Genomic DNA, 22,640 nt, shown 5'->3' with positions numbered 1-22,640 from the left:
TGCATCTGCTGTGGATTTGTGTGGCCATGTGTTGGATCCACTTGCTGGGCATCGAGGGAAGAGCTTGCTGTGCCTGAGCTGGCAGCAGCAGGGCTGTGACAGAGGCGTTTGACATGTCTGGCCAAAACCTGATTGACCTTTTACAGAGGAGAGGGGTGGGGGGTGAAGAGGACAGAGAAATTCCTACTATAAATGGAGATTAAAAGGAACTGAATTTTAATACTTTAAATGGTAGCTTATCACAGAGTTATTCCTTTATTATTACAGTGATTAAATGTATTATTATTCTAATAAAAAACATATATGTTTTTTGTCCCCTTGCAGCAGAACTCATCTACTAAATAGCTGTAATATAATAGGACTTGTGCTTTGAAGCAATTCTGTTTCAGCGGTTTTAATGTTACACAATAGGCAATGTTTAGAGTAGTTTAAGTTCTCAGGATGAGTTTCAATAATGAATTTCTTTCTTCCTTAGTGTATTTGGAAAATAACTTCTGGTAAGCCTGTAAGTTTGTGATTTTTCTGGTGGAGGGTGGTGTCTGTTGTTTATTTGTTTTTAGAAGCCAACCAACCAAAAAAACGCTTTCCTCCTACACTACCAGGTCTGTGTTTAAAAAAAAAAATCAGCCCTGCAGCTTGGGGTCCTGAATGAACCATTCAAAGGTATTAGTGCTTGTTTGGGCCTTCTAGGAAATACTGTATGCCCAAAGATAAAAATGCATGGTTCTTTCTATTGCTCTCTTACTCCTGAAAACTAATCTTAAAGAAGGGAGAAGAAAAAGAAAAAGGTACTTTTATGTCAGAACAGAGGAAATTACCCTGGGGGTTTGTCACAGATTAGACAGGAAATCACACTACAAATTGACCCCAGAACTTGAATTCCAGCTCACCACTTCAACCACAAGAGCATTCACTCTTTTCTCTCAGACAGGCCACCCAGCTGAAAGAAATACCTTTCCTTGGGTGAGGGGAAAGCTGTGCCCACGTCATTTCTGGGCTTGGGTGGGAATTCCTTGTCCTTCAGCCCTTCCAGGCAGGAATGTGCTGCTGGGCACTCGCTGCAGTTGGCAGTAGTGGGAGTTCTCTGAGTTGCTGTTGACTTCTGTTCTTGTGGTGGTTCATGTTTCTCACTGTCTGTAAGGCACATTGCATGCACTGTGCTCATTACAGATGCAGCTGGAAGGTTTGTAAGAAAAAAAAAGCTGCATTGTAAAAGTTTCTCCAGTAAGGGAACAGTATCAGCTCACTGGAATGTTTATTGCATTTGTAGTTTTCTGTGTGGTTTTAACCTGGTGCCAGAAAGTATGGCCAGAGCAGTCACTTGAGTTAGTACTGAGAGAAGAGGAGTGTGTACTTCAGGAGATTTGGGAAGCTTAGGTTTTATTTTATGCAAGAACTGCATATTCAAAAATCATGTCATTGTAGCAGCCTGCACTTGTCACCCTGTTTACCTCATCCTATTAAGCAGAACTTTTGGGAGGGCTGCTTTCTGCAGTGACAGCTTTAGTTCAGTGTAACATGTGCAGCAACTGAGATCATCTCTTCCCGAAGCTGTCCCGACCCTTCAGTCTATATTCAGTAGCAAAGATTGAGTTTCTTGTGGCAGGTTAAACTGCTCTTCAGCTCCATCTACAGGGTTACCAACTGCACCAGGAAAAGTTGGATGAGAGGTAAAGAGGTCATGGTAGCCCTTGACATAAAGATGAAAGACCTCCAAGGGTGGATTAGATCAAAACAATGCTTGGTAGGTTGTTTCCAGTAAGATCCCCTGAAATGTTGTGTCACCTTCACCCAGGATGCTGCTGGAGACAGCCTGCAGGCTGGGCATGCCTGGCATCTGCCTTGTGTGGGTGCCTGGGGCAGTTTGTGAAATGTTTACTGCTGAAATTGTCTGAAATGACACCTGGCACTAAAATGCAAGAACGTGTTCATGTCAGGTCACTGATAATGTGCTGATGCTGATTACAGAGCAGGTATTAATTGCATTGCTGAACTTGCTTGCTGTGCAGTATCAGGAAGGCTTGTGAGGCTTTTAGAAGAGCTAGTGGTGGGGGGGGAGAAGAGATTTTTTTTTAAGTTTTTTTTTTGTTATAGTTTATTTCTTATGTGATCGTGTGTAAGCTGATGCCTCATCAGAAGTACTGGATTTTCCTGCTTCATATGATACAGTGCCACTAGAGCAACGTGGTCAGTGTGATACAGAAAAAGAGCATCCCACCAGAAATAGAAGCTGCTGCTGGTGCTAGAACCAAAAAATTCAGCAGTGTGAACCTGGTCTGCTAAAGGTGTATTTGCAAGAGGAACTGAGAGAAGGAAAGTATTTTAATGGCTAACTTTCCAATTTATGGTAGTATATACAGCACGTGAAAAAAGAACTTTAGTGCAGCTCCCTTCCTAATATACTTAGTTACTATGTAAAGTTTAGGAAAATATGTTTCTTAGTTCTTTTAAAATTATTTGAAATTTAAGCTCACAAAGACAGATTTTTATGACACTTTGTGCATCAGCTCTACTAGTGATCAGGATTTCACAAGCTTCTGCAATAAAAATAATAGGATTTTTCTACCTCAAAAGTATAAGAGTTTTTTTGTGGTTTATATGCATGAGGTGCTTTTTATCTCCCTCTTTATTCTTGATTTCCTGCAAAGTAACATGATAGCCCTTGCATTTATAGTCTTGACCACAGTAATTAGAAATTTTCCTTAGTGGATACATCTATGGAATGCTCCAGCTTAGCTGTGCATGGAGTTTTGAGACATGGGAGACAGATGGATGTGTCTGTTGTTATGCAGAAAATCTGTGGTGAAAGTAGATTGCTTGTTTCAGGTTTCCAGAGATTGACTGATCAGGTGTTGTTATCATTTTGTATCACTCAGTGCCTTAGCAATTTATTTTGTAATATGATACACAGAACAGAATAAATGACTGTTAGTATTTTTGTATGTGGAATGTGATATGATAATAGAGGAAAACCAAGAACTTTGTACCTTTGTGGAAGATCTAGCATTTCTGATTTCTGTATTTTGTTTCTCTTTTTTTTTTTTTTTTTTTTGCTGATGATAGCAGGCCTCTTTTCAAATACAGATCCTTAATAAAAAGACAGGTTATCCCTTTGGAAAAACAGTGTATTCACATCTAGAAAAATCAGTTTGATTATTGGCTAAATGAGTAACAGATTTCAAGACTTTAGGCAATGTTAAGGTAAACATGAATTATCCTATTACTTGAGATAATTTAACTCTCACCAATTAATGAGTAACAAGATAAAGGGCAAGTTTCAGTATGAAATTGAGAAGAAATGTGGTAATGAGTTATGTGGTTTGTACCTAGTCTAAATAACTGTCTGATGTTTTTCAGCCTTGGGTAATTAAGTGGACATTCATTGTATTCAGTGTGCAGTGTGGGGCGCACAGTTAGTGTGCAGATGTGTAGGGTTTGTGCTGTTCAGTTGAGAAATGCATTCTTTGTGTGAGGGAGGCAGATTTGTCGTGCCCACCCTTCCCAGAGCCTCCTGCAGGCTGTGGGCACGGGGCTGTTGCAGGGCAGGTACAGAGCAGGGCTGCTCACCCTGCTGTGTGTGCCAGCAGCGCGCTGCGTGTGCCGCACCAGCTGGGGAGGCAGATGCAGGAAAGGACAGAGGACAAGGGAAAGGCTGGTTCCTGGGTGTCTCCTCAGCCTGCCTGGCCTGCTGCCTGGCCTCATGAGCTCCAGAGGGGCATTGGCCAGGCCAGGGAGCTTGGCAGCTTGTGCTCCTGTTGGCCTGAGCACCAGCGTTAATGCGACACCAGGAGCTGGCAGAGACTCTTGTGCAGGCTCGGTGCTGTAATAATGTGATTTTAGAGCTTTTGACTGGTGCAAAGCATGAACAGAACAAATCTGGGCAAGTTACACACAATAGAAATCAAAGCAGAAACACCCTCATTCTTTTGTTTTTCAGAACCAAGTGCTTTCTAGTTTAATTTTAGGTAAACTTGGTCTGTGTTACTGTCTTCTGTTGTCTGAAGCATTGAAAACCAGACACAAGTAGAAATCCTATGTAGTGAAGGCAGTGGAGGAGTTGATTTTGGAACAGTATGCATGAATTTTAATGATTTGAGGACAATGAGCCCTTGCAATTTGACTTGTTTACTCTGTTTTGGAATGTCTCTGAAGACATAAGATGGTTAGTAGCTCTAAGTAAAGCCACATTTAGAAGCTGATAGATGATGTTATTCGGATCAGTTAGATTCCAGGAGTTTTAATCCATTGAGATGTGAGCTGACAATGTAACATTTCTTCAGACCTCTGGGACAAATCTCTATTTTCTTGATGTGACAGATAATAATACCACTGCTGAACATGCTGGAGTAGCTGTTCTCTGCTATGGAGATGCAGTACATTGGAGAGGAGGTGTTGTGCAGGACCTAAGCTGCTAAGCCAGCAAACTCTACCTGACCTGGCTTTTATTTGCTTTTCTTTCTTTCTTTTTTTTGTTTTTTTTCTGGTTGGGTTTTTACCAGCTCTGATGGTGACAGGGAGAAGGGAGCTGTGGCAGATAGATCGTAGGAAAGGGCCATGAAAAGAAAGAAGTAGAGATGGGAGAAGACACAAGAAAGCAGAGACGAAGATGTGAGGAGAAGGACTTGATGGAATGAGGACTCGACTGAGAAGTTTCCAAACCACTGCTTTAGATTTTATGATATTGGTGATACCATGAGGAAAATTTGTAATTGTCATATTGTTTCACCAGATTGAAAGACAGTTATGTTCTTTAATTAACTTTTCTCCTAGATGTTGAAGGTGTCTAAGTAATTGGCTCTTGGACCACTAGGGAATGTATCATTCCAGTTAAAAGATCACTGACATAATGAAATCTTTCAAGCATTTTCCAGTGTACAATAAGTATAAAGAGATTGTTATTTTGGCACATTTTGGGCAGAGGATTATGGAAGATAAGCTTTCAGTAATGTGTCTGTTTCTGTTCTTAAAGTTTCCTCTAAGTTTACTGAAATAAAGCTTGCAGAATGTTTGCATGAGCTATAAGCTGGTGTAATTTTATTAGAATCAGGGCAAATCACATATGTGCAGTTCAAGTCATGGGTTTTATTGCAGGGAATAAAATCACTCCTAGCGCTAACTTGCCTCATTGGTTTAATGCAGTATTTCTGTCATTTGGTTGTTCTAGGCTTTGAACTGTGGCATTAAGAGTTGGCTCTACCTATTTGTAACTGTGATCATTCATTTGCCCATATCAAGTACCCTTCATGGCCTTTCAGAGCAGGCTTTCAGAAGGTCCTTTTTATGTTCCATTTATCACCTTTATGCTTAAAAACCATACAAACATGTGAACTGCAGGGAATGCAAGAGAGCAGTGTCGCAGGCTGGCTTTCTGTGGAGCAGTGCAGGGTGCAGTAAGCTGAAATGGAAATTGTCACTTGTAGTAATTCTGCATGGAGAAGATTTCTGGAGTAGCTTGGGGTAAAGCTGAAGCCCTATGGCATTTTTGTGAGTTGCTGTTGTATATAGTGGAGTAGCAGTTGTGAGGAGTACCACAGCTGTTTTCCTGGTGGAATGGTAGGAATTCCTGTGAGAGGAGCTGTGCTGCCTGTGGCTCTGCATATCGGGGTGAAAGAAGAGGAGCATTATTTGACTCCTGGAAAGCAGAGTTCAGTCTAAGGGATCTGAAAAGGGGGCACAGTGGTGCATGCAGCAGTCTGAGCTGTGCTTCAGCTTGTAATGGAGAACATTTGGACAGGAGCTTCTGTTCAGGCATAGAGTAGGTAAAAATAGTTGTCTGAGTCTGTAATGCTTTTATAAAGTTTGTAAGGTTGAGGAGTTTGTGCATTTGGTTGGGAGGAGGCCACTTTAAAGCACCAGTGCAGTTTCTCAAGTCAAAGGGTTGAAAACAAAAAATTAAAAAAGGTGCTAAACCTTATAGAAGGGGTTGGTAACAGCACTTAGGTCCAGCCTACAGGCCTCTAGGATGATAGGCATTTAAAGGGGAATTGAATAATTGCAGCTGTTTTGAAAGGAAACTTGCTCCCTTTTTTCTCAAAACTATGTTTTTATTTCACAGCAAGCAAGGGCAGAGCAGGAAGAAGAATTCATCAGTAACACTCTATTTAAGAAGATTCAAGCTCTGCAGAAAGAAAAAGAAACCCTTGCAGTAAACTATGAAAAGGAAGAGGAATTTCTCACTAATGAGCTCTCAAGAAAACTGATGCAGGTAATTGGTGCCTTTACTGATGTTTCTCCCAGGAGCCTCAGGACTGACTGGTGACTGAACTTTTGTGTTTGTGTGACTGCACTCTGAGGGAAGTGGGCAGGTTGGAAAGCTGACACTTGATAAAAGCAAAGTGCAAGAAGTGTAGTGAGTGACCTTTCTTTTTCATGTGTTGCTTTGAAGTTTGCATCTGCCAACTCAGCTTTGAGAACCTGAAAGTTTGTATAATGATGCAAAAATGGGTATGGCTTGCAGTAAATGTCACCTGCCTTCCAGACAAGAGTTACTGATTAATTTAAAATGCTAGTGAAACACACTTTCTTTTCTGGAGTATTTGATACTTAACACAAGTCTTGAAATATTAAACTTTATATACAAGAATGTGCAGCAATGCTCAAAGGGAACTTTTTTTGCAAATTTGTACATACTTGTAACAAAACCCTTACTTCTCTTGAATTAAAACACATCAGTTTGATGGTAAAAGTAAAAAGTTGAAGATGCTGGGCCAATTGTGGCAGAGAAACCTCTTTCCATTACCCAAGCTGCTAATTTTTAGGAAGCGGTTCAGTATTTGTTGGAAGTGTTCTACATGGTTGCTCTGTTCTCACAGTCTTGCCTAAATACCTGCTGTTGGCTCCTGTAGGAGACAGGGTGCTGAGTTAGGGGAGTGTTCAACGTGATCTGCCTGAGCTTTTTTCATGCCATCAGTTCTAAGCTTTGTCATGAAAAACCAGGCACTTCAAAAGGAGCTAATTTGTATGTTGTAAGCATTGCTGTGTTCTGCAGCTGGAGACTGAAGGCATGTTAGGAAATACAGTGTTTGGAAACACCACCAGAGCTAATCCCATCTGGTGCTTTTGTCCCTGAAAACTGGGCCTTCTCTCACTTTGTCTCTTTGGTGCCTGTTATCACACAGGAAGCTCAGTAGCAGGATAAAATATCCCTTACTTGGTATTACTATTTCCCCTTGCTGTTCTTGAGGAGTGACAAGGATGTTTCTGAGTAAGAGACATGTTTGATTTCTAAGCCATACATTTTCATTAAAAACAGAGAAGCAGATGGCAGTAAAATGGGGGTATCAACTGTTCTTTTCTAATTGAAGTAAGATGTGGATATCACTATAGAAAAAGCTTTCCACTGAAGTCTCTTGCAGTAAAGGGAGAAATGGTACACTGAACAATGTTGTTTAATTGAAAGGGAGATGTAGAAATCTGTTACAGAACCAGGTTATGTGGGACTGTACTATACATTATAAAGAGGAAACCAAAACTTACTTTAAATGTAAAATCATGGATTACACCTGATTTGTTTGAAAGGTTTTGAAGTCATATCATGACCTTGGACACAAATTTGTGCCACAAAGTTCTACAGCAAGTAAATTGTTGTATCAAGTAATTGCTTCAAATATGCTTACCCTTTTCCCTAGAATGAGATTGTTTTAACTGTTTTTTTTAAAGTATCTTTAGTAGCATTCTTAAATTGCTAAAATTATGCAAAATAGGTTCACACATTGCAAAGAGAAATATAAACTTCTTGTCAACCTAAAAGTACAATCTTTTTTGTTATGGGCATTCAGAAACTACCCTTTGACTTTTGCCCCAAGTTAAAGAAAAAGGAAACATTCTGCTGTTCTCAAAATGACCAAGGGGTGCTTGGCTTGTTATGTATGAAACAAGGCAAGGGGATTGTGCTGTTTGTCTGTTGGAAACCCTTAATGGGTGCAACCTCATTCTCATTGGTGAGAGAAAGATGCAGAGAAGCATCTGAAACAGAATGCAAACATAAAACTGGAGTTATTCTCACCTTTTGTGCAGCATCTGGAGAAAATCCTCAGTTGTGGATTCAACATCACCCCACACATACTGCCCGGCTTTCAGCCGGCAAGCTGCAGGCTTGTGCTGAAAGAAAAAGCTGTATAGCCATACCTACAAGAGTATGGAGGTAAAATTCTGATCCACACCTGCAGCCTTGGATTTCATTCCATGGGGCCTTGCTGTAAGCCTTTGATAAATATGGTTATGTCAACCAGAAGGTTTCAAAATACAGCAGTTCATAAAAGCAGCTGTGTTCCAAATTGTTCATCCTGAAGCTGTGTGATTTCTCTCAGCACCATTAGGTAGCAATATTTGAGAGTAAATTGTGAGTTTGTCCTGTCTGAATAATAATCCAGGCAAAAGAGAAAAAGAGAACAGCTGTCAGCATCCTGGTGTTGGTGGTGCTTTGCCTGTGAGGGGTGAGTGACATGGAATTTCTTGCTTAGAGGTTCACCTGAAAACTTCATTGCACAGAGGAGATAAGGATTATATCAATGCTCCTCCACAAGGTCAGAGCTGAAACTTTTGTGGCTTGTGCCTAGGCACCAGTGGTGTTTCTGTTTATGGCATATGCTGAAGTGTTATTAACCCTTCCCTTTCACTGGTCAGCAGATTCTGTTTTCCATACTTATGGATGACTTTTCATACCTTTACAGTGGCTCAAAAATTGCAGTACAGGTGGAGCACTTGTTTTAAAGCAAACAGTTTAATATTAAAACTGTTTTCCTGTTTGTGTGTATGCTGAATGCAGATCTCATTTCATGGCTTGATTATGTCTTTGATGTGATAAAATTGCTGTGAAATACAAAACCAGGATATCAATCTATTCTCCTAAACATCAGTAATGTGGTTAGCAGCTTATAAATGATACAGAAGAAATGGTCCCTTCCACTAAAGAGCTTACCTGTAGAATTAGGGAATATTTCAATATTACTGTTTGTTTCCATGAAAGTAATTTTTCAGTTCTTCAGAGGTCATGGATTTAGTAAATTGACATTAGAATATTGATGAGTTGCAGGCAACTTTTTCAAGCAGCAAACAGCTGAAAATAGTACTTGATGTTTTTTGTTTTCTGAAAGATTATCTGTTGTCTGAAGATTATCTGTTGATTCTTCAGTGTTGAACCCTGGAAATTACACCCACGTAGAACAACAGATTAAAAATTGGAGAAGAGAAACTAAACTAACTCATTTTTTGAAAAAGAGGGCATTATTGGCACACATCACACGGTCAGTTTAGAGTTTATTAGAGCATCTTTTCTGTAATTGAATAGTCTTCCCATTATACAGGTGTAGGGCTACATTCTTGACTAATGATTTTTTAGACCAGGAAGGTAAGATAATTATAATTTCCTTTTTTTTTTAATTTCCTGAAATGTATGGGTGCCAATACTTACCATTACTCACTAGAGTGTAGCAATTCTATCTTTATTAGGAGAATAATGAACTCATAAATGCCCACTTCCATTTTTGGCATCTTTGCTCTGCAGGGAATTCTTGCTAAATTAGATGCAGACTTTGGATAATGACTTACCCAGGAATTCAGTAGTCTCCAGTTGGTTGCTCCACTGTTCTTTGGGATTAACTCATAATCTCTGGGTTTGCCAGGCAGTGTTGGTCTGACCTGGAACTAGACTTAGAGCATGCATGCTGTCAGACATTGTACATCAAATGGCTTCCTGCCTTTTGGATGAGTAAGGGAAAAAATTGCATATAAATCTGTTGTTTTGTCTGAAACTTTGCATTTTGGAACCGAGGAGAGGTACTTCTGCTAAACTGCATATGATTTACACTCTCCCAAGTGAGAGTATTCTTTTTCAAGTATTTACAGCCCTGTGCCTGTTTCAAAATTACTGCTGTATTACTCTGTTGAAAGGCACCTAGCAGAGGGACTTTTTTCACAGTGCCTGTGTATTTGTTGCTTTGTCACACCTTTGTTTGTCACAGTTGCAGGGGTTTATGCCTCTCATTCAGCCTGGCCTCTGGAATGAGCTCCCAGAACATTAAAACATTTTGAATGTGGGAGCTGCCTGCCAGAGCTGCAGTGCTCCTCCTGACAGCCAGCAAGAATCCCCCAGTTCAGCACCATGTGCATTACTGTTGTAAATCACAGGCTGCCATCAGGTTTGCAATATCAGAAATTAATTTTGAAACCCTTTACTATATGCTAGACTGAATTTAAACAGACATGGTAGCACATAAAAGGTGTTTCCACTGGAATAACACTGTCTTTCTGGTGCCATGCCATTGCTTAAAAATATCTTCTTATAACTCTAACGTTCACTGTCTCTACAAGCCAAATGAATGAATGTACAATTTTATTAGATAGATTTCCTTTGTTTTGAATAATTTTTAATTGTCTAGTTTGAGTGTTGCAGAAATGAAGGAGCACATGCATCTCAACAGAGATCTTAGAGTAAACAGAAGATTTTTATCACATGCATCCCCGATAAAGTTCTTATAAGCCTTATAAATATTTACTATATTTTCCTATGTACTTCATGTAGTTATATTTTTGTTTACCTGATGAAGTCTCTAAAAAAGCATGGAAAATGTTTCTTATAGCATCCTCAATTGCTAGTCGTTATAGAATGGTAGCAGTATATTGCAGAATATCATGAGAAGTGTTTTGATGCAGGCTCTGTTCTTGCAGTGGTGGACATGGACCTGTTGAGTTACTGTTTTGAAACTTAAAGTAGTAAATCTTGAAAATTTACCGTTTGTGAAACAAGGCTGCTCCAAAGAAGAATTTATTTTTAATATCGTTTAATCTTACAAAGTCAGTTGCTTTAAATTGGAGACCAGTCCTTTTCAAAATCAAATTCAGATTTTCTTTCAACACCCTTATATTTTTGGAAGTGCAGATTGGTCCAAGTAGCTGTCCTTGAAAGTAAGATATTAAAACATACCAGGATAATAGCATGTGTAGTCAGGCAAGGTAAGTAATTGGATGTCTGTATAAAAATGTTTCTTATGTACATCTGATTCTTGACAATTCTTTGAAAAATTGTAAGCCTGTAAACATAAGCTATTACTCTTCCTGCTCTCAAAATACCATGCGTCATCTCAAGGATGCTAATGGGATTGTGCTGAATAAACAGAGCCAGCTCATCTATCAATTATTTGATAAACATCTGGACATAAAGAGGAGGCAAACTGCTGATACAAAATTGTTAATAAATAGGACTTTCAGGATGCAGTGAAGGAAAAAGTGGACAACTTTTGAGAGCCTGGGATACCTAAAAATAGATTGTACAAGGTCACAGTCCAGGGGATAAATGAGGGTTCGTTTTCTAAGGAGAACTTCATCCATTGGCTCCATTACTTCATAAAAACACTTGCCACTATCCCAGAAGTAAGCCAGCACAGTAAGGAAGGTAAACATGGTCCTGCTTTGTATGAGGAAACTTGTTTCTACAGAGAGAAAGTATTGCTGTAGGTGTTTAGAACTTAAGTGAGCTGAGGCACACAGTCCTGCTGCTCAGCTTTGTGTTTGGCAGCCCCATTCTCACTTCAGACTCGTCACTGTCTCTCTTGCACCAAACCCATCTCTAATCTTACAGAGATGAAAATTCTTCTGTTTTCGTATGCAATTCAAGGTCTGTAAGACATTGGCATCAAGGTGACACTTTGTAACACATTTTTCCTTCTCTGTAGCTGGCAGGTGTTATCTGTAGGCTATTGTTACTATAATTGCATATAATTATAATCAGTTGGGAAAAACTTTTACTTTACTAAGTAAAATAAACACTATCCACCTGTATTGTACCAAGGGATTTTTCTCATTGTTAGCAATTCTAGTCTTCAGTATTAAGGTTTCATCAATAACTGGATTTCAATTGTTTTGGTTTGTTTTTGTGATCAAAGGAAATAAAAGGGAAAAATTATTTTACCCTATATGAATGACAGACACCACTCATATATTTTGGGGGTGTTTATAATATTTTTCTCTCTCTTTGTAAAATGAAGTCAATATTTTCTATTCTAAGTGTTTGCTATTCTGGTATTTGTTTTAAATTGTGAAAAAACAGATCTCAGCATTGACAAGCCCTGAAAACACAAACCCCAAACTTTTCCCATATGTATATTGCCAAGTAGTTGCTGTCTGCCTTTTGCCTTGATCTCTCTGCCAGGCTGCACTTCACAGACCATTTTGTCTCTAAATAGGAGCAAAAGGAGCTGAATTAACAAATGAGCAATTTCAGCTTGTTTCAAAATCCAAGTCTATTCGTTCACTGTGTCTATCCAGCAGCCTTGGTTTGTGTCTGTGACTGCAAGGTGTCTCCATTTCCTCAGCTTTTCCTCACACATTTAACACTGTGGTCTTACAGACTGTTATGTGCTAGCCAGAAGAACTGGCATAGAAAAAATAAGCAGGTGGAAAAAGGTGCTTGCAATTGTCAGTGGATGGTCAGAACACAATGTAATGACACCATTGTGTGTTGGTGACATTTGCTTTTTCCTGAGGCAGGTTCACGTGTTTGTACCATGGTGCCAGTCACACTGTTCTATCCACAGGAAGACTTGGATCCCTGTCTCAGAGGGACTCTACTCCAAGCCATAATTTTTGTTAAAGTGATGGGGTTTTTTTTGTTTCCATCTGCTTGAGAGTTAAATTTTTCTTCTCCATTGGACATATTAAATGAAAAAAACCCTTTCAATATTAAGAAAACATATAACATTGACTTGAAAAAAACAGTATTTTTATCCCATCAGGAAAGTTTGATTTTGATAGCATAGGAATATAAATTGGAAATTTTTTTGTTGTTTGTAAACTACTTGTACAGCAATTTCATTAATATGATTTCAGTCACGATTTTCAGCTTTCAGCTGCCTGGAGAAGGAAGTGCTCAGACCTGCATTTTGTGCTTTGGGTACTCTTGAGATGATGCATTTAGATTGAAATTAATGCTTTTGTGAACATTATGATAGATTTTTACTTTGGAAATGTCTATAATACATTATATATAGTATATAAAATAATCTATTTTAATTTGACTGAATTCAATAGTTGGAAATTACTTTTCTCTGCATTGTAAATATGCAGCACAGTTTAAAATACACTTTTGAAGGGCTGTTGGGCAGGTTGTGCATTTTGAAGTTTTTTGAGAAGCATCAGTAGAGAATTTAACATGCAGGAGGAATAAATGTGTGAATAAATATATAAAAGGTGCATAAGTTCATGCTTTTATTTGTTTAAAATATTTACATGTCTCCTGAATTTTTAGCTGCAACATGAGAAAGCTGAACTGGAGCAGCATTTAGAACAGGAACAGGAATTCCAAGTGAACAAACTGATGAAGAAGATTAAAAAACTGGAAAATGATACAATTTCGAAGCAGCTCACCCTGGAGCAGGTAACTCTTTCATTGCACCATTCTATGACTGAAAAAAACCCAAGTCTTTCTTTTGTCTTAGATTTGACTTAATGTTTTAAGCATGTAAGAAACTGGGCAGTATTGAGAATGTAGAAAAGCCAGTTCAGCTTCCAAAGCAATAGAAAAGTAACATAGTTTATTGTGAGAAACTTGGATTAGTTTTTTTCATGGCCATTCTATGAGTATAGTATTATATTTGTTACAGTAGCCGTTGTGTGGGCCTTCATGTCTGCTGCACAGCAGTGACTTTTGCACATGCAGCTTTTTTGTAAATAATGCTGCCTGTTGCTGTTCATCATCTTCCACTCATGCTGCTGGTGAGAAAAGGCTGCCACTTCTGGTGGTGTTAAGCAGAGTAGTAAATGATCTGTTTGTGGTCTGGCTGTGCTCTAGGTCACCTTTTGGTGGCAGCTTGGATAGCACAGCTATCTGTGAGTTGTCAGCTGTGTGTATCCTTCAGAAGCCTTGAAGTTAGACTGCATCCATCTCCCTTTCTCCCTAGGCAGTCGTGAAGATTGCAGAGATAAAACACCCCTTGTTTGGCTGTGTTTCCACAGGATGTTTAGACATTGGGAGTGCTCATGTCTGATTTTAGGCATCTGCATCAAAGCATCTCAGTGGTGTCAGTAGGAGACCTTTTGACTTAAATGGCAAACTGGTGAAACTTTTAGGCTTGTTAAAGGACTCCACATTTTCTGGCATCTGCAGGTCCAGTAATTCAGGTGATGTAAATATAGTGTGTTATCTCTGTGATTTCTTCTGCTGTGGAGCTTTTTTGTTGCTGAATTGTTACCAGTTTTGTATGAGTCTCCTTTTTCTGTTGGCATGGATAAATTAGTTAATGACTATCTAAATGATGAATTGAGTTCTCTTGATTCTCATGGTAACATTTATATGGAGAGACCTATGGAACAAACTGAAAAATAAAAGGTAGGAGTATGTAGTTGCCAACAGATCCTTACCCAGCATGGAAATTAGCATGAGGTTGAAATAACTCTCTTAGCCACAAGGTGGTGGTGGCTGCCACTTAATCAAAATGCAAAGTGAAGTTAATATACTAAGCTGTTGTAGTGTTTGAAATGTTAGCATGAACCATGGCTGAAATGTTCATGGTATTATTTTTGTCTCATTCTGGACAGATTGACTTTTGAAATCATAAAATTTGAAACTTGTCGCTGCATCTAAATGTCAGTGATACACTGTTCAAAAAGCAGAGATGCACAAAGGTCTTTAGTATCTGGCTCTGAAAACTTTGTGAAGATGGTAAAATTTGGCTGTCAGTCTTGCTTAGAAATTCCATGTGAATTTAGTGTAATTTACTGCATGCCTTTCTTTTCTCCCACAGTAAGGTAGAGTAAATGTCAGGTTACTTAGGGCTTCAGCACACTTTCTTTCCTCACACTAATTAAAAGTGCTGATTGTGCTAATTAACCAGCTGAAGCAGCAGCCTTGGGGCATGTGCTGTACCTAGCAAGAAGCAACCCATAAGTGTGAGGAGAGTCGTGTTGCCTTCATTGCACACAGAGAGAATTAAGGAAGAGGGATTGTCACAATCTGCAGCACAACCATCAGATCACCTGTTAAACAGGGCTTGGAAGGAGAACTCCAGCAATGCTTTGAGTGGGCTACATTGAGATCTGTCTCTAATCAGTGAGCAGATAATTACAGCATATGTTCACTAAAATGTTGTTTCTAAAATAGAGAGGGTGAATTATCTGTGCTTTGTGTTCTTTCTCCTTTCCTTTTTTTCATCTGAACTGCTTATACCACAGGTGATCAGGAGGTAGCTGATTTCTGGATGCATAGAACAGTATTCCTTAATAAAAACTAAATTGGATCTTAGGTTTCAAATGTAACCTGAAATAATTTCTTAAGTCAGCTTTAAGTCAGTGGAGCATTCTTCTCTGAAGGCAAATGGTGAAGAAATTTACAGCATGTGACTATTTCATTAACTGAATGACTCAGTTAAAACGAGCAATAATGTTCTGTGTTCCAGTTCAGTGATTTGATAGGAAATAAATAGCTGTCAGGATTGCCCTACAGAGGCCAAGTGTGTGTACTTTGCTGTTACTATTTTTAATTGCTTTTCTATTTCATACAGTGCAGTGAGAAACTAGAATTGGTGCAGTTAGGAGATGAGAAATAACAGCTAAACTGCTAATAATCATCTCCTGTGTCTGCTTTGAAAGGAGAAGAAACATGAGTTGGAAAAATCTTTGCAAAATATTTTCTTGGAAAGCAGCAGAGAATTAAAGCTACAAAGGGCAAGGTGGAGATGAGAAGCAGAGAAGTAAAATTTGGGATAGTGGGCTTAGGCAGAGATGAGCATATTAAGCTTTTATTTGGAAGACCTCAATTTCAGGAGGGAACTGTTGTGCTTTTTAATAATTTGGCAAGACAGTTGACAAATCAATAATACAGGAATACACATAAAATGGATATTTTAGCTGCATTTTGAAGTAAAGTAAGTGCATGTGAGAGAGAGAGTAAGAAGAAACACAAGTGAGTGGTGAGGAAGGTTAAAAGGAATTTTACTTTTCCTCTGAAGAGAAGATTAAGGTCAGAAAAGTAAGCAATTCTTCATTGTTTCAGTGGTCAAACTCAGGTGATGCTTGATTGGAATGTAGCTCTGAACCCCCCTGTAAGGTGACCCTAGTATGACAGAGCTACTGAGCATAATCCCATACTGCTTATTTGATTTCAGAATATTACCACGTTGCTAAAAAAGTCATTGACTGGAGTACATTTCAGAGTTCACCTGAAACTATTGAATACCAAGCCAAATACACCATTCTTTGAATTCCCAGCTCTCAACAGGATGCTCCACTTGCTTCTGCTGTAGGTGCCATTCAAGGTGTTCTTCCTCCAAACTTTAAAATCCTGACAGTGGGAGAAACTTTCCTTGTCATGAGTGTTGTGCCAGTTGTCATGATCCTTGTTTCCAGTGTGCTTTCATATTGCTGGATATTCTAGATCTGTTTCACCTGGTTTCTTTGGTGCTTTGTCAGAGCAGCTTCAGGGCACAACACAAGGTATATTTGGGTATTGTTGCTGATGGTTTGACTTTGCCATTGTGCATGCTCACCTACAAGCAGATTTATAATTAATGGACTCCACTGCCTTGGTGATGGTTGCTATAATACTAAATGTAATCTGAGATTTTTCAAATTCAGGCTTATAAATAATTCACTCCGTCTTTAAATTCCAGTGTGCTCTTCTTCCTACCATTAAGAGATACGGATTTCTTTTCACCTGTATGTTCTTGTGGGTTTGTTTGTTGCTAGATCAAAACATGGTTGTAAAAAGACTAAGAGCAGGTGAATCTAAGCCGTGCTGTATTGAAATAATGCAAAAGCCATTGCTGCAGAGATCATTACATTATTATGCATTAACACTTTTTTCATCATGTGATTATCTAGCTAGCTGCAATGTAGGGGAGATCTGGGTTTTGCTAATGTAGAAGCACGGTGTGCAGATTGCCAGGACTTTTTGTGTAGTTTCTTCCCTCTGCACATTCCCAGCCCCAGGCATTGGCCAGACTGGGTGGGGAGCCCTGAGGCAGAGTGCCCTGTGCTCCTGGGGCTGAGCCCTTTGCTTTCCTTCCACTCCACCTCAGCCATGTGGGGAGCAAAGTGTTGCTCAGGATCCAAATTCTCATCCTCGTGGCGAGGCTGAGGCATGTTGCTCCTGACTTCTCTTTTATTGAGATGTAGGTTCCCTGAGCTGTTAATGTACATCTGGAAACTAAAACATGGAAAGATTTGCTAGACAGTGTTTCTAAGTCTGTTCTCTATTACTCATCAACATATGTCTGCTTCTGCTCACAGTAACTAATTCCTCTAACCTTTAAGGGAGAAAGTTGTACATTCATTAAACTTGCACTGGTACCTGAAGTGTGTAAGTTTGTATTTTGTTTGGGTTTCTCAGCATTAATTTAGTGGTTAGCACTAATAGTTTGCAGATTTAGATGCTGCAACAGCCCTTCAGCCAGTGATGTAATAAATGGAAAATGCTTATTTCTGTTTTCAGTCTTTCCATTTTCTAATGTAAGATTATTTGACCAGCAGAAAAGTGGTATTAACTAAGCTTGTCTTGTAAAAATGCTTCCCATGCTATTTTCCACCTGTAAAGGTGTTGATCTGTTCTCAAAAATTGTTATTGACAACTTCTTGAGTTCAGCTGTACTGCTACAGAGTAAGATCAGCTGTGCCTCTTAATATTCTCTTCTTAATAATACTTGCATTGTATTTCTACTTAAATACTAATAATAGGTATCTTCCTGTGTGGGTCTACATTATATCTTCTTTTATTAACTTCAGAGTAGAAGGTTTTGCATTATATGTTTTATTAGCTTGTAGTAGAATTAAGAATCCTTGTTCACACAGTAAGTGAACGTGATTAATGTCAAGTTAAGCTTTTAATTTTATAAAACCTTTGCTTAGATAGAATTACATTTGTTTTGCTAGCAAGGATTGATACAGTAACACCTAAGGCAGTTCACGTAACTTTTTCTTTAGTATTGTTATGTCCTTTACCTAAGATTAGGCACACAAGGCAAACGTGGCTTTTCTTCTATTTCTGGATTACTTAGCTGTGGTTCTTCCACTAAAAACATCTACAACTTTTCAAAATATTAAACATTGCTGTACTGAACAGTAAATTCAGTTTGAATTTCATAGATTGATGGTATAGGAGATGTCTTTAAATAGGTTTGATAAGTCATCAGTGCCTGCATATCCGGGGCTCATGCTCCTGCTTATGGGCCAGGGACGAGTTTTCTGAGAAGAACTTGTGTTAAGGAGATAACAACTGTGCAACTACTGAATCTCCATTTTTCCAGCACATTATACCTGAATTATGTCTCTTCTCCTTGCTCTAAAATGGTGTTGTTAGAGCTTTCCTCATGACAGTTCCTTGCAGGAAATCCATGCCCATCATTTTCAGTACTTGTTTTTCCTCTGCAGCTAAGACGTGAGAAGATTGACCTTGAGAACACTTTGGAGCAGGAACAAGAAGCACTAGTGAACCGTCTCTGGAAGAGGATGGATAAGCTTGAAGCAGAAAAACGGTTTGTGTTGTTACAGTGCTCTTGTTACTGTGGGTGAGGATTTTTGTGGCATTCACATTCTCTGAAAGAATCCTTTTGCCCAGGATTTTTCTCCTGGGAAGCTGAGAGGCCTCAGGGAAAAACGAAAACAATTCTTATCTCATTTGCCTCTCCTGTGTGGTGCTCACATGTGGAATGTGTTTGGAGATTGTTTACCCACAGGTGATTGTTTCATTGATTCTTCTGTGAGTTGTTTTGGCTCATTGGCCAATTTGGCCAAGCTGTGTTGAGACTCTGGAGAGAGTCACGAGTTTTCATTATTATCTTTATAGCATTTAGTAAGTATCCCTTCTGTATTCTTTAGTATAGTATAGTATTCTTTAATGTAATATAGTATCATAAAGTAATAAATTAGCCTTCTGACAACATGGAGTCAGATGCATCATTCCTGCCTTTGTCAGGACATTTCCCAGCAAATGCAATAGTTATTTAATCCAGACATGATGTATTAAAATGTTCATCTCTGTCCCACAGGAGTTGTCTAATCTGGAAGATTAAGCAGTTTTAAAGTTCCTTGTTATCATAATGTCACATCATTGATTGTTTAAAGTAGATAAAACTAACTAGTGTAAGAAATTACCTGGGAAAGCTTGAAGGAATTTATTGAATTTTTTCAACTGCTGATAGCCTCCTTTTAGAGCTTCTGGTTTGTGGTCAGCTTTAAATTAATGGTATTTTACTGTGTTTGTGATATGAGAAGCTCTTGTTTTTTCCCTATCTGCTTAAAGAAAACTTGAGCTTTTTCTCAGTGGTGTGCACTCATGTCATTGAGACTTCCCAGTGCTTCTTTAGTAGACGTTAAGACAGTGACTCTTTATATTATTGGAACAGCTAAAATTAAAAATACATATGAAAGCAACCATCTCTTAAATGTTATAATAACAAGAACTCAGTTTGAGGAGGAAATAGGAGAGAATAATGATTAATGATTATTGATACCTGATATTTTTATGAGTCTATTGTCACGTTAATGTGACCCTCTGAATCTTGGCTGGGGCCTCAGAAAAAGCCTGAGTGAACTGCAGGTTTTGTAGTTTACTAGGACAATAATTTTTACCTTTTTTATTTTGAGTTTAAAACTAAACTTTCTAACTCCTCCCCAATGTATCTCCCCTCAAACAGTAGTTAAAGTAAACCCTGCATACCTTTCAGCATCCTTGCAGTGGCCTTCTGGGGGATACAAGAGGTTTTCATTAGAATGGAAAGTAAAATTTGCACTCTTTTTCATACAGAATTTTGCAGGAGAAATTAGACCAGCCAGTATCTGCTCCACCATCACCCAGAGACATATCAATGGAGATAGACTCTCCTGAAAATATGATGAGACATATCAGGTTTTTAAAGAATGAAGTGGAGAGGTTAAAGAAACAACTGAGAGCTGCACAGTTACAGCGTGAGTAAACAGCATGTTTCAAATCTTCTCAAGTTTTTGCATTGTAAGATTTTTATATGTACTTTCTTAAGTTTGAATTGAAGGTAGAAGTGGAAAAACATGGGGCAGGTTCAGATTACAGCATTTTCATAATTGCAGTGTTATTGCTTGTTGATGTATTTATGCTGTAGTTTAGAGAGTTCTTTAGCTTTGATAAAAGGATGTCTGAAAGAATCAAAAAATAATCCTTGACTATTTTGTGCCAGAAAAATGTGTATCTATCTTTTTTTCCGGAAACTTGGCAGTATTTCAATATACAAATTTTTCAAAACATATTTATGGCCTACTTTGCAGGAGTCCTGTTGCAAATTAAGAATTACCCAAAAGAATTAACAGCTAGTGAAATAAAGGTCAGCTGTATGTAAGAATTTCACTTGTTAATGATTGTGGCAACCTGAGGCAGCTGTTGCACAGTATAGCAGCATTAATTTGCTGTGTCCTTTCCTGTGTAAGATGGCTCTGAAGCATAAAGAGCTGTTCCATAACGGGTTCCTGTTGTGCAGGCTGGGGCCCCTTGGGCAGCAGTGGGAGCTGCATTTTGCCCTGCCTGCCCAGGAGGGGTCTGAGCACTGAGCACAGCTGCCAGGAGGCTGCTGGCACCTTCCCTTTGCAGTGCCAGTCCTTCCTTCCCTCCTACTGAATCTGCAGTTCCTGTCTGGGAGGCAGCTGCTGTGCCTGGCTCTGAGTCAGTGGCATTGCAGTGCAGTTGGTGAGTGGGGAGATACCTCAGCACATGGCCAGAAAAATCTGGGCAAATGCAGAACAAGTCAGGATCAGCCCTCTCTGGCCAGCCAGGCTGGCTGGAATATTTCAACCTTCATTTAGAAAAGGAGATTACTGAAGGCAGAAGCCTTCCTTCAAGACAGACGTGATGGATCAAGAGTGCTCTTTTGCAGAGACCTTGTGCACAAGTTTGTGGCATGAATAATTTGTGGCTGTTAAAAGAAGATAAGGACAGCTAATCTTTGTACTTGGAAATTCTGCACTGCAGCCTTCACTGACTGAAGTTCAGAACAAGAGCAAGGCCTTAGATTAAAAGTACTCTTTGTGCAAATCCAGCCTAATTAATTTCATTTCAAGTATCCCCTATTTTTTAAGTGGTTTCTTTTTGAACTGCTGTGATTTAGAGTAAAAAATTGAAAGCATTAATGTCAAATTTACATTGAAAATAAGAACTTGGTTTAAAAGGACTCTCCCTTTGTGAACAGGTTAAACAGAACTGCAGTACAAATAGCAGAGCTGGTAGGAATGGTGGATGTGCCAGCCTGCAAGCAGAAGATGAAACTGAAATGCAGTTTTCAGATTGGTGTTTGTAATACATGGTCATTAGAGAACCTCTAGTATTCTTTTTAAGTACTTAATGAAATCTGCTTATGAGATTCTGATACTTGTATTACATTTTTTATTTCTGAAACACTTGTAGGAACTGGTGTGGTATGATAGTAGTGTTCAGGAAGTGACACTTAAAGGCAATATTTCCACAGAAGAGAGATAAATCACATGTTGTTAATCGTTTGGGAACAGGTCTCTAAAAGAAGAATATTCTTTACCTTGAAGGTTGTTGCATAAAGGAGTGATGACAAAGCATGATGAGTTGTTTTGGGTTTTGTTAATGTCAGGGATTTAACTGCAAGCTTGCTTAAATGTTACAAAATCTCACAAAATACATTGTGTTTCTCGTAAGTCTTCATCACATATTGCATTTTATTTAAGTAATCTGTCACGAAGCTTTGTAACTTTATCACTGTAAATAATCTGTGGTACCAGACAATTTAAGTGATGTTTGGTGAACTTGTTTAGAACTGACAACTCCAATTGCCATTTGATGTAGAGTGGACCTCTTGTTGGTTTTTAACATTAAAATTGAGTACAGTTTTAATATTAGTATTTTAATATTGGTGCATGTCCTGTTGGACAGCTTCTATGATAAGACATGTAATTGAAAGAGTGCTGTAGAATATATATAAGGTAGGAATTTTAATACAAGTTTGAGTTTGGAGTTTCAGAACTTGTTTTGTTTCAGAACTTGTGCTGTTGCTTCCTCCTTCAAAATGAAAGTATACCTTTAAAATAATTTCTTCAGTGTGTTGCAGGAAAATCTTGATAAATGTGGAATAACATTATTTTAATGGAGCAGTAATCAGTATTTTTTCTTAATTTTTTTAGTTATGTTTTCTTAATAAAATTTTTCTTTCTTTTCAAATTTATTTTAAAAAATACTTTTGCTTCGTGGTAGTGAGTTTTGTTTGTTTTTCTTACATTTTATTTTCAAACTTGATCTCAAACAATAGTTTATTTTAGTAGCTACTGTTCTGAATTAGGCTTTGAATTAATGACTTAGAGGTGAAAATTTTCAATGATCTATCCTGAACATTTTCTACACCTTCATCTTGAAGTGTTGGAGTAAAATTAGGCACAACATACTTGGCTGCCTGAGAAATTGAATTTTGATCATCTTTTAACAAAACTATGAATTTCAGATTCAGAGAAGATGGCACAATACTTAGAAGAAGAACGGCATATGAGAGAAGAAAACTTGAGACTTCAAAGAAAGTTACAGAGGGAAATGGAACGTAGGGAAGCTCTCTGCAGACAACTGTCAGAAAGTGAATCCAGCTTAGAAATGGATGATGAAAGGTTTGTATTCTTTTGGCCATCCAGATGTGTTGGACTTCTTTATCAGTATTTATACTACTTTTTGAATATTA

General features: G+C 38.5%; 1 protein-coding gene across 2 annotated transcripts in view; it reads left to right on the top strand.

The window, feature by feature from the left end:
* Window positions 1-22,640, top strand: part of CCDC6 (coiled-coil domain containing 6) — a 48,294-nt gene that overhangs the window by 13,590 nt on the left and 12,064 nt on the right. For both annotated transcript variants that reach the window (XM_064716488.1, XM_064716489.1), the window contains exons 2-6: window positions 6,056-6,205; window positions 13,244-13,372; window positions 18,358-18,461; window positions 19,733-19,893; window positions 22,413-22,569. In XM_064716488.1, the coding sequence (XP_064572558.1) occupies window positions 6,056-6,205; window positions 13,244-13,372; window positions 18,358-18,461; window positions 19,733-19,893; window positions 22,413-22,569 (701 nt within the window). The remainder of the gene's footprint in view (window positions 1-6,055; window positions 6,206-13,243; window positions 13,373-18,357; window positions 18,462-19,732; window positions 19,894-22,412; window positions 22,570-22,640) is intronic.

The sequence above is a fragment of the Zonotrichia leucophrys genome, chromosome 6, assembly GCF_028769735.1.
Source record: "Zonotrichia leucophrys gambelii isolate GWCS_2022_RI chromosome 6, RI_Zleu_2.0, whole genome shotgun sequence".
Lineage (NCBI taxonomy): Eukaryota > Metazoa > Chordata > Aves > Passeriformes > Passerellidae > Zonotrichia > Zonotrichia leucophrys.
The sequence above is the reverse complement of the archived record's forward strand: the minus strand, read 5'-3'. Positions and strand labels throughout refer to the sequence as shown.